At 39.8% G+C, this 13,431-nt stretch overlaps 1 protein-coding gene across 3 annotated transcripts in view; it reads left to right on the top strand.

Moving 5' to 3' along the window:
- The window catches only part of mrvi1 (murine retrovirus integration site 1 homolog), a 118,246-nt gene extending 105,957 nt beyond the window's left edge, over window positions 1-12,289 (top strand). Inside the window, exons 21-24 of one of the 3 annotated variants that reach the window (XM_072592464.1) lie at window positions 1,796-1,938; window positions 3,066-3,188; window positions 4,722-4,850; window positions 7,364-12,289. In XM_072592464.1, the coding sequence (XP_072448565.1) occupies window positions 1,796-1,938; window positions 3,066-3,188; window positions 4,722-4,850; window positions 7,364-7,610 (642 nt within the window). In that variant the 3' untranslated portion in view covers window positions 7,611-12,289. Of the gene's footprint in view, window positions 1-1,795; window positions 1,939-3,065; window positions 3,189-4,721; window positions 4,851-5,218 lie in introns of all 3 variants that reach the window. The other 2 variants (XM_072592466.1, XM_072592465.1) reach the window with 2 other exon arrangements.
- Window positions 12,290-13,431: the final 1,142 nt, after the last annotated feature.

Raw genomic sequence — 13,431 nt, 5'->3', positions numbered from 1 at the left:
TGTAATCATTGTCATTTAGGATTGGGCAGTGATCAGTTTGAAAATGTCAGTTTTTGAAGGGGCTTAATGTAATAAATGCTCCAAAGATATTTCCCTTTTAGGCGCAATCTATAATTAGGAAGCATAGTTTAAAGATATAGTGTCTCTTATTTAGATGGTGAACAGGATGAATTTCTCATTCTGGAGGGTTATTATTCTTTGGAATTCTCATCCACAGAAAGTACAGGAGACTGAGCTATTGAACATATTCAAGGATGACTTTATAGCTTTTTAATCTACATTATGGGGAGGAGGCAGGAAAATGGGCTAAGGCTACAATCCAAATTATTGTGACCTTACTGAATGGTAGCATAGACCTCAGCTGAATGACCTACTCCTGTTCCAATTCCTTATGATTTGATTTGATTTATTGTCGGCACATGTATCTTAGTACAGTGAAAAGCTTTGTTTTGAGAGCAGTGTAGGCAGATGACAGCAAACAAGGACACATAGACCATAGGGTGCTTACACAGAGCAGGCATACAAGTTAACAACTGCACAGGAGGTGTTCAAAGCAAGGTCGACATTATTTGAAGTTAGAGAGTCCACTCAGCAGCCTAATAACAGCAGAGAAGAAGCTGTTCTTGAATCTGTTGGTCCATGTGTTCACACTTCTGTATCTTCTGCTTGACAGAAATGGTTGGACGGGGTGGGAAGGCTCTTTGATGATATTGGCAGCCTTTCCACAGCAATGAGAAGTGTAGTTGGAGTCCATGGATGGGAGGTTGTCTTTCATGATGATCTGGGCTATGCACACAACCTTCTGCAGTTTCTTATGGTCCTGGGTGGAGCAGTTGCCATACCAGACTGTTATGCTCCTGGATAGTATGCTTTCTATGGTGATCTATTGATCAAAAGAAAATTTAATGGATAATTAAGAAAGATAAACATATGGGGCCATATGGACGCAGTGGGGTAATGGGATTGACTCATTTGCTCTACAGCCGACTGTCATTGATCTGATAGGCTGAGTTGCCTCTTCCTGCACTGTTCTGATCCTTTGACAGAGGACATTTGATGAGATTCTTAGCAAGATGCATCAAGTGATGAAGGAACTGCTTGTGTTGAATTCTCATAGGTTTAACAACATTGGAATCAATATAAGCACATCTATTTTAAAAGAAAATTACTGCATATGCTGAGAATCTGAAATAAAAACAGGCAATGTTAAACAATCACCAGGTCTGGCAGCATCTGTAGAGAGTGAAATAGAGCTAACCTTTTAGGTCGAAGCTTTGCCTTCTGGAAAAGGGTTATTGACTCGAAACAGTGACTTTCTATTTTTCTATTGCTGGAAATGATGTCTAAATTGCTGAGTGTTTTCAGTGTTTCCTGATATTAGCACAATATATCATCACGTTCTCTTTTTGTGTGCTGATATCATTTAGCCTAACCGTTGTTGTGAAGACCTTTGATGCATTATCTCTTGCAATCTTAATTGTGTTCAACTGGAATCCTTTCAGCATTGTACAGCATAGCTGTGCTCAGCATCTTTCTGCTGCAGCTGATAGTTTAATGAAGCATATCAACTCTCTAAGTCAACACAATGTTATATATGTGTACACCTTTGAAGGGATTGGCAATGGCAGATATAATCTTATCCTTGGAGATTTGCAGCAGGTGACCAAAGTCTCAGTGCTGAGCTATTATTCCTGAACAAATATATATATGTACATAAAAAAATTCCTGAACTGCCTCATCAAAAAAGCCTAGTTGACAAATACTTTTCCTTTTGTTATGTTTCCTTCTTTTGTAGGCAGAAACAATTAACAATGCCAGCAGCTCCAGCACTGTCACTACCACCACCATCGGTCCCAGTAGCTCCAGCAGCCTCAATGCCAGCAGCTCCAGTGGGATTAACATGTATCCCAGTCCGACACTGGCTCCTCTCGCTGAACAGTGAGTACATCAACAATGTTTAAATGTCATCCAAGAATTTTTAGAATTATTTATTTCTTCTGGAGATGTGGGCATCGTGGACAAAGCTACCATTCCTTGCCCATCCCTAGTTTCCTTGGGAAGGTGGTGGAAGGCTTATTTTCTTGAACTACTGGCCGAATACATTGAATGACTTGCTTGGTCACTTCAGAGGGTGCTTAAGTGTCAATTACATTTTTATGGAGCTGGAGTTACACATAGGCCGATAAAGGGTAAGAATGGCAAGAGATTTGAAATGAGTGAACTAGATGGGTTTTTGATTTGATTTATTATTGTCATGTGGACCAAGGTACAGTGCAGAGTGTTGTCTTATGTGCTTTGCAGGCAAATTATACCACACAAATGCATCAGGGTAACAGAACAGAGTGCAGGATATGATTTTACAGCTGTCAAGAAGGTGCAGAGAGAGATAAGCATTAGCATTGAAGAGGTCTATTAAAAGTCTGTTAATAGCAGGGAAGAAACTCTTCTTGAATCTGTTCATACGCATTCAAACTTATATATCTCAAATTTTAGTGTTGACCTTTCTCTGCATCCTCTCTGAGGCTGTAACATATTCTGCACTCTGTTCTGCTACCCTAATGGACTTTGTATGATACAACCTGCCTGTATAGCATGCAAAACAACATTTTTCACTGTATCTCAATTCTTGTGACAACAATAAATCAAACTCCATCTTAAACTCAGTAATAATCAGAGAAGCTGCTTTTGTGGTGTTGATTGAGGATACATTTTGGCCAAATCACCACACTTTGCTTCTCTGGACATGGTCAAAATTGTGCACTAGAATCTTTAACGTCCATCCCAGCAGGCAGTTGGATGCCTCAGTTTAATGTCTTTCTGCGAATGGCATCTCCAGCAGTGCAGCACTCCTTCAGTACTGAATTAAAGCTTCAAACTTGATTTTTGTTCTTAAGCCGTGGAACAAGACTTTAATTCAGCACCTTATGACTCATAGACATAAGTCACTGATCCAGTGCTGCTGCTCAAGATGCATATCTTTCTGCAAGTTCAGTGCTGGGTAAGCTTTTGCTCTTTCCGTTTTCCTGTAACAGTGAAGCTGAATTCTTTGTTTCCTATGTATAAAGCGGGAAGCAGAATGCTGATAAGGAGAATGAATGTCCTACTCCAGGCAAAGTCCAATCGGTCAAGGTCGAGATAACCAGCTCAGAGACAAAAGCCAAGATTGAAGAGGAAGCTTACAATAAAGGGTAAGATTTCCCTTATGCCTGGAGAGAATGGAGTGGAATATATAGATGCTAGTAGAGCGTCCACCCTCACAATCCACACAAATGTTGGCTGCTGAGTGCTGAATCTCCCCATTGCTCTGCAAAGACAATACAGACTCTCAGATATGACAATAGCCATTCCTTGGGTCCATTCAGGATTCTAGTGATCTTCTTACTTAGTGCTTGTTGGTAAAACCCCAAAAGGTGCTTCCTGTCTATTAGCTCAGGAGTTTAACTTATTCTCCTGTCAACCATTCTCAGTCCCAACATTGTTCTATTTCTCTTGCTGCATTTTCTATAAATCTCCATAATGGAATCTTGGGAATAATGGAAGTCCTTTGATAGCTCCTGATGTACAGCATTCACATCCAAATCAGACATCTATTTGTCCCTTCATTGCTCCAGGAAGGCTCCCAGTAAGTCAATGCATTGATTTTAAAATTCTTATCATTTTTTTCAAATCCCTTAACTATCTGACCTCTCCCAATTGCTCCAAACTCTTCCAGCTTCATAATAGTCAGAGATGTTTGCACTTTTCTATTCCAGGCTGCTTGAGCATCCCTGCTTTAACCACTTATCCATTGACAACTATTCCTTTAGTTGCTGGGTTTAAACTCTGGAATTCTCTCCCTAAACCTTGCCCCATTTCTACTTCTCTGTCTTCCTTTATGGAGCCCCTTAAGCCTGCCTCTTTGCCCAATATTTTGGTCATCTGTTCTAAGAATTTATTATATGGCTCTGTAATTAATCTTGGGTCCAATGTTTTACAGCGTTAAAGGTGCTATCAATGGAAATACTTGTATTTGTTCGCTCTTGATATTAGTGGAAATGATCATTGAATGGTGAGATTAAAAACTTCTTTTCAGGCAGTCCTTGGAATCAAGGATGACTTACTTCCTGTCCGGAATGATGGCTTCTAAGCTTGCTGATAAATGCAATGTGCAATCTGCACCCACTGTGACATGCAAGGCAGGTGTTGCATGGAGGGACAGGTAGATGAGGACTTTGTAGGTTTGTACACACTTCCCAACATCTTAACTTCTGCTCTGGTGTTTAACAGCTACTAGATGCTTTGAAGGCATAGCTAAAGTGCTTCTACTGTAATCCTGAGAGTTTCCTGTCATTATCAATTCCAAGTAGAGCAGATACTTCAGATCCTAATGTCAGGCACAAGAGTGATATATCCAGCCTAGCAGAGTTGGTTTAACTGATTAATGTTGGCTTACTAAAGGGCACTACGTTTGGGCACACCCCCTTGCCATTAGATTTGACTAATCTTGTGAAAACTTCTCCAGAGCTTTGAATTGCCTGCTGCAGTTTGTCTGAGTTTCCCCAATAGGTTGTCTAAGTAGCATGAGAAAGGGGTGTACTAATATCGGTGCAGGAGTATTGTGTGGGCTTGTGTGGACATTGCACCCAAACTGCACACAACAACCATTCCCTATCTGTATTTATAGCCAATGCAATGTGATGTAAAAGTTGTGCAAAGTTTTATAAACATTTTTTGCCTCCAAGTTACCAAGAAGGTTTGAAAGCCCAACTCAGCCAGGAACAGAAGGAGTTGCATGACATCCCTGAGAAGGTAGAGGAGCACAATACAGAGAAACAACCAGAACTCAACTTCAAAGAAGAAAGGAAATGCAGGTGGGTTCCTGAAACTTTCATCATTCTAACGAGAAGGTTTGCTGCATTATTTATGGGATTACGATCCAACGTATTGTTCTGTCCCCAGTTTAATATGGCACATCACAAATTACACAAGCTGATTTTAAGCATTCAAGGTATAATATCCTAGATTCAGTGTTTGATACCCCAGATTTGAATCCCCAGAAGTGACAGTGAGGGAGTGATGAAAATACTGGACCGGGGGGCCTGGGCTGATGCTTTGGGAACATGAGAACATGGTAACATGGCAGCTAGTGCAATTTAAATTCAATTTTAAGCTTATCTCATTGATGGTAACCACAGAAATTATTATCAGTTGTCATAAAAATCCATTTAATGTCTTTCAGGGAAGGAAATCTGCCATCTTTACCTGGTCTGGCCTACATGTGCCTCCAGACCCACAGCAATGTGGTTGACTCTTAACTGCTGTCAAAGGCAATTAGAAATGGGTAGGAAATGCCAGCCTTGCCAGCGCCACCCATATATCTTGAGTTAATTTTAAAGAAAAGTGGTTGTATCCATAGATTTTAATACAGGTTCCTTGGTTTTGTACTGTACACTTGCCTGCATTTTCTTCATCCTCTTTTCCTGCCCTGTCACCTTCAAAGATCTGTGAATACATATGATTCAATTGTGTACCTTCACATGTGGTTTGGTGAACCACTCTGTTATGGAAATAAACTTTATAGAAACTGTTCTGGCAGGAAGGGTACACTGGTCTTGGAGGGACTGCATTACAGATTCACCAGAACAATACTGGACAAAATGGGCATTCTGTTATGAGGACAGCTTGCATTTACTGAACTTATATCCAGTTTAATCAAAAATATTAATTAATTAAAGGATCAAAATGTTGAAAAATGCAAGATAGAAACAATTTACCTCTGGATGGGGATTATTCAGAACCAAGGTTGTTTTAGACATTCAGGAGTGATATCACCAAACACCTCTTTCAGAGTAGTGGAAATTTAGAACACCCTCCCAAAACAAAATTGTTGATGATTTGCAAGTTTTGGGATGCATGGATCTTTCAAGACTGAAATCTGTAAGTTTTATTTTGATAACATATTCTGGAAAACAGAAATAAAACAGGTAAATGGAGTCAAGCTGCAGGTTAGTCTTAATCTAATTGAATAGTAACAGGCTTGAGGATCCAGATGGGAGGATAATAAAAACAATGATTCTAAGAAACGTACAGAAGTGAAAATTATTTCCTCTCAGCTCAGTTATGTTTCAATCATGTTTTATACATCCCAAGCCTACATAACTGGCAATGTCAGCGATGTTAGTTTGGAGTACTCACCAGAGTAGTACACATGGGAGCTCACTTTGGATTGAAGGCTGCATTGTGGAAGGAACTTTCTGGGTAAAGTAATAATGAAACTTTTATGTTGATAACATCTAAGTGCTGATTAAAGTCCCTGCTTTGTCTGATAACAGATTACACCAGTCTCATCACTTCCTGTAAACAAAAACTTATACTTCATTTACTTTCTAAAATATACCCATTCTCCCACTTACATATTTTGGCCATAAAATGCTTAGTTTATGTCGCACTGTTTCTGTCAGCGCACAGATGCCATTATAATCCTGAGCTTCCCACAGTTCCTCTGCAATCCCAGGTCACTCTGATCATATAGGACTGCTACATAAGTACACAGTCCTTTGCTCTTGGCACCATAGGGGCTCTGGGTTCAGTCTGTGAGCACAGAGTTCTAGCTCAATAAATCAAAGAGGGAAATACACCTGAGTTGCTCCAGAGATTGAGTTGAGAAAAGATGTTCACTAATCTTTTGCAAGTAATAAAAATTGGTGTCTCTGTCTGTTTCTGTCTCTCATGCTTTACTTTGTTGACTATTTAACTCTGCCTCTCCCACTCTGTCCCAATTTCTAACTTTGTTTTATTTTCTTTTTCTCTGTCTTTACTTGTCTCTGTGTCTCTGTCTGATTTTCTCATGTTCACTCTCCCTCTATCTCTTTGTTATTTTCTATCTCCCTGTCATCAACTGCTCTCTGGTCTGACACTCTATCCCTTTTACTATCTTTTTCACTCTCTCTTTTGTTTTCTTCCTCTGAATGTTTCTCTTGTTCAAGCTCTGCGTTCCTCTGCCCCCTGTCTTCTTCTGTCTCTTTTATTCCATTCTACTACTCTCTCCCTCTCTTTTTTGCCTGTATGTTCTTCTTTATCATTCTATCGCTTTCTTTCTGCTTCACTCATTCCCTGGCTCTCTCTCTCTCGCTCTTTTTTTCTATCTCTTACTTCCTCTACGTTCATTATCCTGTCTTTCTTCTATCTCTTTTCTGTGTTTATCTTTTTCATTTGTCTATCTGTTTCCTCACCCTGTCTTCCTTTCTTCTTGCCTGTCTCTGTCTTGCTTTATCTGTGTTTGGCATCTCTTTGTTTCTGGATCTCTCTTTGTCTATCTTTCCCTCTCTTGATTTCTCTGTTCCCCTTCTCTGTGTATCTATCTCTCTCATTCCCCTTCTCACAGTAAGTTTGAAGAAGTTTCAGAGCTGATTGACAGACTGTGCCCGAAGTGTTTGAGACATCGCAGTGCAATCTGGATTGTGGGGGCTGTGGTCCTGTTCTTTGCTGTTCTCATCAGTATCTTCAGCTCCATCCATTATCCGTGCAATGATCTATCGGACACTCCAAACAGGAAGAGCAGCTGCTCGGCAGTGCAGAAATATCTCTGGCCCTTCTCAGGATCACGACACAAGAATCGAGCACAGGTGTAAGGGAAAGTTTGAATTTCTGGGGGAGCGAGAGCACAAATCATTCCACAATCAAACACCAGGGAGACAGCTTTCACAAGACTTCTAAAGGCGTGTGAACACAGGCATTTATAGAACCATCGTCGCTTGAACCATCCACTAACACAGTGACCAGCTGCTAACTTACAACTAGGAACAGCATAGTTTACATAGCCCTCTAAGATATTCAAATTATTTAACTGTTTTATCCTAAAAGGCATTTAATCAATTTGATTGTTTCTGTGTTTAAATATTGATTAATGGGTGTAAGTAAATATTCATACTTCTGAACAATCTTGTTGCAAACTGTTTCCTATTTTACTTCTGTTAGCTGGAAGACAAATCAGGTGATTTTTAAAATTTTAGTTATATTGTTTCTATTGTTCCTACCTGGTTTTAATTTTTCATGACAAATTACCCAAAATAGGACAGGCCAACACTGGTTGTGATCAAACTCTACCATGCTCTAGTCAGCCCCACCTTGGACCATTGTGTCATGTGCCAGTAATGGAGACAATGGAACAACATGCATACACTGGAGACAGAGCAGAGAAGGAGTGCATATCTAAGAGCATCAAACGGTCAGAGTAATGAAAATACTGGAAAGACAGTTTTGAAAGGAGAGATCTGAGAAGTGATCTTAAACAGTTTGTTAAAATAAATAAAGACTGCAAATTGAACCAGAAATGCCGGATAAGGGAGAACAAATTCAAATTGATTAATAAAAGGCAAGTTCAAGCTAATCAATGGCAAATCCAGCTCTTTTTTCTTTACACGTGGAATGAAAGCTTGGAAAAGGGAATGGGAGGTAACAATAGAGAGGCAGTTTAGGGATAGAAGCATTATCATTGATGGGTGAGGAGAATCTATTGGTTCGTTCTTGATGAATTGATGTTCAGAGAGACCTTCCGCACTCCCTACGGTTTTTGAGCCTTCACTTTTAATAATTATTTCAAGAGTGAGGAGTTTCACTTGTTAGTACATTGCAACGTGAAATTCGAACGGTTGTGCCTCTTAAGAGGGACCTGAAACAATAAACAGAAAAAGGAAAATAAGGACACAAACTGAAATCTCCAAAGAATCAGATCTGCTCTACCATCTCCTATCCAGGCTCACTTTCTCCTCAGACTTTTAATTTAGGTTACATCATTCACCCTCTACTCCTTCTACTACCCTGACATTTAGAACCTGAATGTTAGTGCAAGTCGCCGCTGTCTTCACTGCCTGACATAGATCCATCCTGAATGATATACCCCATCCTTGCCTGAGCATTCCCAATTGGAGATTCAACAGATCAGGGGGCATTTACCTCATCTCTTGCCACAGCTACTTAGGAAGATCAGTGTGTGAAGAAAGAATCTGGAGGAATCCCAGCAGAGATTTCAACCCCAACATTTGCCATCTTTTGTGATCAGACAATTCATTTTTATAATGATCTTGCCTAATTCAGGGGCAAACCCACAAGTAATTTTGCGCCTTTGTTTTATGTTTTTAAAAATCATCATAGAAGCAAGAGAAGAGGCTTAGGTGTTGGCTGAGAGGCAACTGTACATAAATCCACCTTTTTGTTATTCATTCATTTGATGTGAGAGTTTCTGGCAAAGCCAACATTTAATCCCAGTGAGAAAGTGGTGCTAGCTGCCATCTTGAACCACTGCAGTCCACATGGGACACATGAATGCTGTTGAGCAGGGTATTCAAGGATTTTGACCCAGTAACAGGGAAAGAATGGCAATATATTTTGAAATCAGAGTGGATGCCTGACAGGAAAACTTACAGGTGGTGGTGTTCCCCATTCATCTGCTACAAGGTGGTAGATGTGGGTTTGGAAGGTGCTGTGAAGAAGCCTTTATGATCTGCAACACTGCATCTTGTAAATGGTACACACTGCTGCCACTGAGTGCTAGTGATGGAAGGAGTGCTCTTCAAGTGGGCTGATATGTCCTGGGTTGATGACCGCTTCCCAAGGGTTCATAGAACTACACTCATTCAGGCAGGTGGAGAGTATTCCATCACACTCCTGACTTGTTCTATGTAAATCGTGGTCAAGCTTTGAGGAGTCAGGAGGAGAGTTATTTGCTGCAGACTTCCCAACCATTGATCTGCTTTTGTAGTCACAATATTTACGTGGCTGGTCCAGTTAAATATGTTGGTACATTTTGTATATGTTCTCAGCTGTCCTGGATTAATTAATGGAAAATTTAAATAATAAATAGCTAATATTATGCTGAACTGAATCTTACACAAACATTAAAAGTGCCAGATTAATAATTGTGTGCAGTGACTGCGATGGTAATGTCCTTATTCTAAGATAATAAGATAATACTTAAATTTAATAGGCCTGTTGTAAAGTGCAATATTTATGAGCAGTGGAATTGATTGGGCGGGGTCCTCCACCAAAGCACTGAGAACATATGAAAGTAACACAATAATATTCTTCCTTAATGTCTGAATGTTATCATATTATATCAATATCCATGTAAAGATTTGCACGTTTAAGCTAACACAATGTACTGTATAGTCCCACATACTTGATTTTGTTAAAATAAAGTTTACCTAAAATGTCTCTGTGTAACTTGTTTCACAAGAGATTTTTTTCCCATTTAGAACCTTAAGGATTTATAACAGTAGGAGAGTGTCAGCTCATTGCATTTGTGCCAATTCTTTGCTACATCAATATCAAACTGAATGGCATAGCCAATTAGGTAGTGGTTTATACAAACTGATGCTACTGTCCTGCTCTCTCCTGAAGAACTTTACATGAATCCAAAACTAACTCGGCTGCCCAGCTGTCTCCCTGTAGTCCTGGTCCCACTGATCCTACTGTTCCTGTCTCTTCCTATAGCCCTCCTTCAATTACACACTATTGCTACCACTCCATCCCAATAGTTTTATGTCCTCTTACTTTTTCTTAAGTAACTATTCAGTTTTTTCATTAAAAGATACATTGATCTTTGCCTCATACCTCCCCTTGGTAAAATATTCTGTACTCTGACAGCCTTCTGTGTAATAACATCTCACAAAACGCTATCCTCAGTCTTTCAATAACAACTTTAAAGTGATTACCTCCTCAGCACTGACTCCCCAACCAGAGGAAACAATCTTTCCTGTACCCACTCTGAAAGTATGTCCAGCCTGTCCTCATGCCTCCAAAATAACATCTGGGTAAATCAACCACTTTGCACTAATGCGACATCCAAAACTGCATGTAGTTTCTAACCGTGGTTTAGTGGTTTGTACAAAGTTAACTATTTCTTCTTCAATTTTGTATTCTATGCCTCCAGTTGTAAAACCACATTTTCTACTGGTCTTTCAATGAAAGGTATTTTATACGTAGTCATTGGATGTGTGGGTCACTTGCCAGCTCAGATTTATTGCCCATTATTATCTATCCTGGAGAAGGTAGAGTGAGCTACCTGGAAATGCTGCAGTATTGGTGTTTAGGGACACTCAGAACCGTTAGGAAGGTAATTCTGGAATTTGACACCATAACAGTGAAAGAACAACAGAATGTTGTGTGGATTGTAGGGAAAGTTGCAGATGATTGTTTTCCCTTATATGATCTGCCCTTGTCCTTCTAGATGATAGACATTTTGGGTTTGGAAGATGCTGTCAAAGGAGCATTGGTGAGTTACTGCAGTGCATCTTGTAGATGCTACACACTGTTGTGACTGTATACCAGTGGTGATGGGATTAAATATTTACAATATTGGAAAGTGTGCCAATGAAGCAGGCTACTTTATCCTGAGTAGAGTTGAGCTTCTTGTATGTTGATGGAGTTGTATCAATCAGACAAGTGGACAAAATTGCATCATACTTCTGACTTGTGCATTGTAGTTGATGGATAGACATTGAGGAGTTGGGAGGTGAATTAGTTGCCACAGAATTCCTAGTTTCTGACTTGCTCCTACAGCCACAGTATTTGCATGGCTACTCCATTTCAGTTTCTAATCAACAGTAACATTGATAGTGGAGAATTAATTGATGGAAATACCATGGTGCATTTCTTACCCAAAGTGCATTATATCCAAGCAAGTATATTTGAAATGAGTTTTAGTGTTGGAAATGTGGCAGCCAAAGTTTACGTGACAAGCTCCCAAAAATTGTACTGTTCCAATCAAGTGAGCAGGAGTAAATCAGTTCCCCTCTTGTCAATCTCGTCCATTAGCAATATCAAAGATTTATATTCTTTTTCACACAAGGTTTAGCAAATTTTAATTAGAATGAAGTTAACTAGTGCTCCAGAAATAAAAAGAATCTAAATCACATGTCTTCTTGAGTGGAAGGAAGTAATTTATCTGGCTAACCCTGAAAAAAACAAAACATTAAAGCATAAATATGCACCTGTACAAAGTGAAAGAGGGGTTGTGCCCATTCTAAAACAGAAATAAAATAATTCACAGTTTACAATTCTTAGGGTGTCCATTTATATGAAAGATTTTAATCTGGGATCAAATTTATTTGATTGATGATGAGTGTCCTCAACAGTGGTGAATACTTTCTCTTGTCTTTTAAATTTTCTTGTTCTGATGTTTCCTTTCAATCAACTCAACAACTGGGCATTTTTCATTCTTCAGAGGCTGAGAAATCACTTCCCTTACCTTTTGGAGATGCCGGTGTTGGACTGGGCTATACAAAGTTAAAAATCACACAACAGTAGGTTATAGTCCAACAGGTTTAATTGGAAGCACACTAGCTTTCATCAGGTGGATAAAGGAGCGGTGCTCCGAAAGCTAGTGTGCTTCCAATTACACCTGTTGGACTATAACCAAGTGTTGTGTGATTTTTAACTTCCTTTACCTTGTTACAGTTGAAATTCCATCTCCTGTCCTCTGCCAAAAGCTGATTTTTATATTCCAATCATTGTTTCCAAGCCTGATAATTGTAATAATGTCTTTCACCTCAAATATGTGAAATTTAACATTTATAGGAGACGGGAATTTCTTAATGCCTGACCGATAAAAATGTCAGAGCTGAAAATGTGTTGCTGGAAAAGCGCAGCAGGTCAGGCAGCATCCAAGGAACAGGAGAATCGACGTTTCGGGCATAAGGGCTGAAGAAGGGCTTATGCCCGAAACGTCTATTCTCCTGCTCCTTGGATGCTGCCTGATCTGCTGCGCTTTTCCAGTAACACATTTTCAGCTCTGATCTCCAGCATCTGCAGTCCTCACTTTCTCCTCGATAAAAATGTCAGACAATTTTTGTTTATTCCACATTGATTTAATGAATTGTGGCTAACCAGTATGGTCAGTTGATTGCTGGAGCCATTTTGAGTCAATGTTCTTTTCCTTTTTAAAACTGTTTTAAAATTATAGAGTCAAATAATCATGGAGATGTAGAGCATGGAAGCAGACCTTTTGGCCCAACCCATCCATTCCAACCAGGTATCACAACCTAACCTAGTCCCATTTTCCAACATTTGGCCCATATCCCATACCGTTCGATCCAACTCATCCAGCTGACCAGATAGCCCAACCCAATCTAGTCCTATTTGCCAGCACTTGTTCCATATCCCTCCAAACCCTCCCTATTCATATACCTATCCAGATGCCTTTTAAATGTTGCAATTGTACCAGCCTCTGCCACTTCCTCTGGCATCTTATTTCATAAACACACCACCCTCTGCATGAAAAAGTTGCCCCTTAAGTCTCTTTTATATCTTTCCCCTCTCATGCTAAACCTATGCCCTCTTGTTCTGGACTCCCCCACCTCAGGGAAAGGACTTGGTCTATTTATCCTATCCTCATGATTTTACAAACTTCTATAAGGTCACCCCTCAGCCTCAACACTCCAGGGAAAACAGCCC

This window comes from Chiloscyllium punctatum, chromosome 22 (genome assembly GCF_047496795.1).
Source record: "Chiloscyllium punctatum isolate Juve2018m chromosome 22, sChiPun1.3, whole genome shotgun sequence".
In the NCBI taxonomy this organism is placed as follows: domain Eukaryota; kingdom Metazoa; phylum Chordata; class Chondrichthyes; order Orectolobiformes; family Hemiscylliidae; genus Chiloscyllium; species Chiloscyllium punctatum.
The sequence above is the reverse complement of the archived record's forward strand: the minus strand, read 5'-3'. Positions and strand labels throughout refer to the sequence as shown.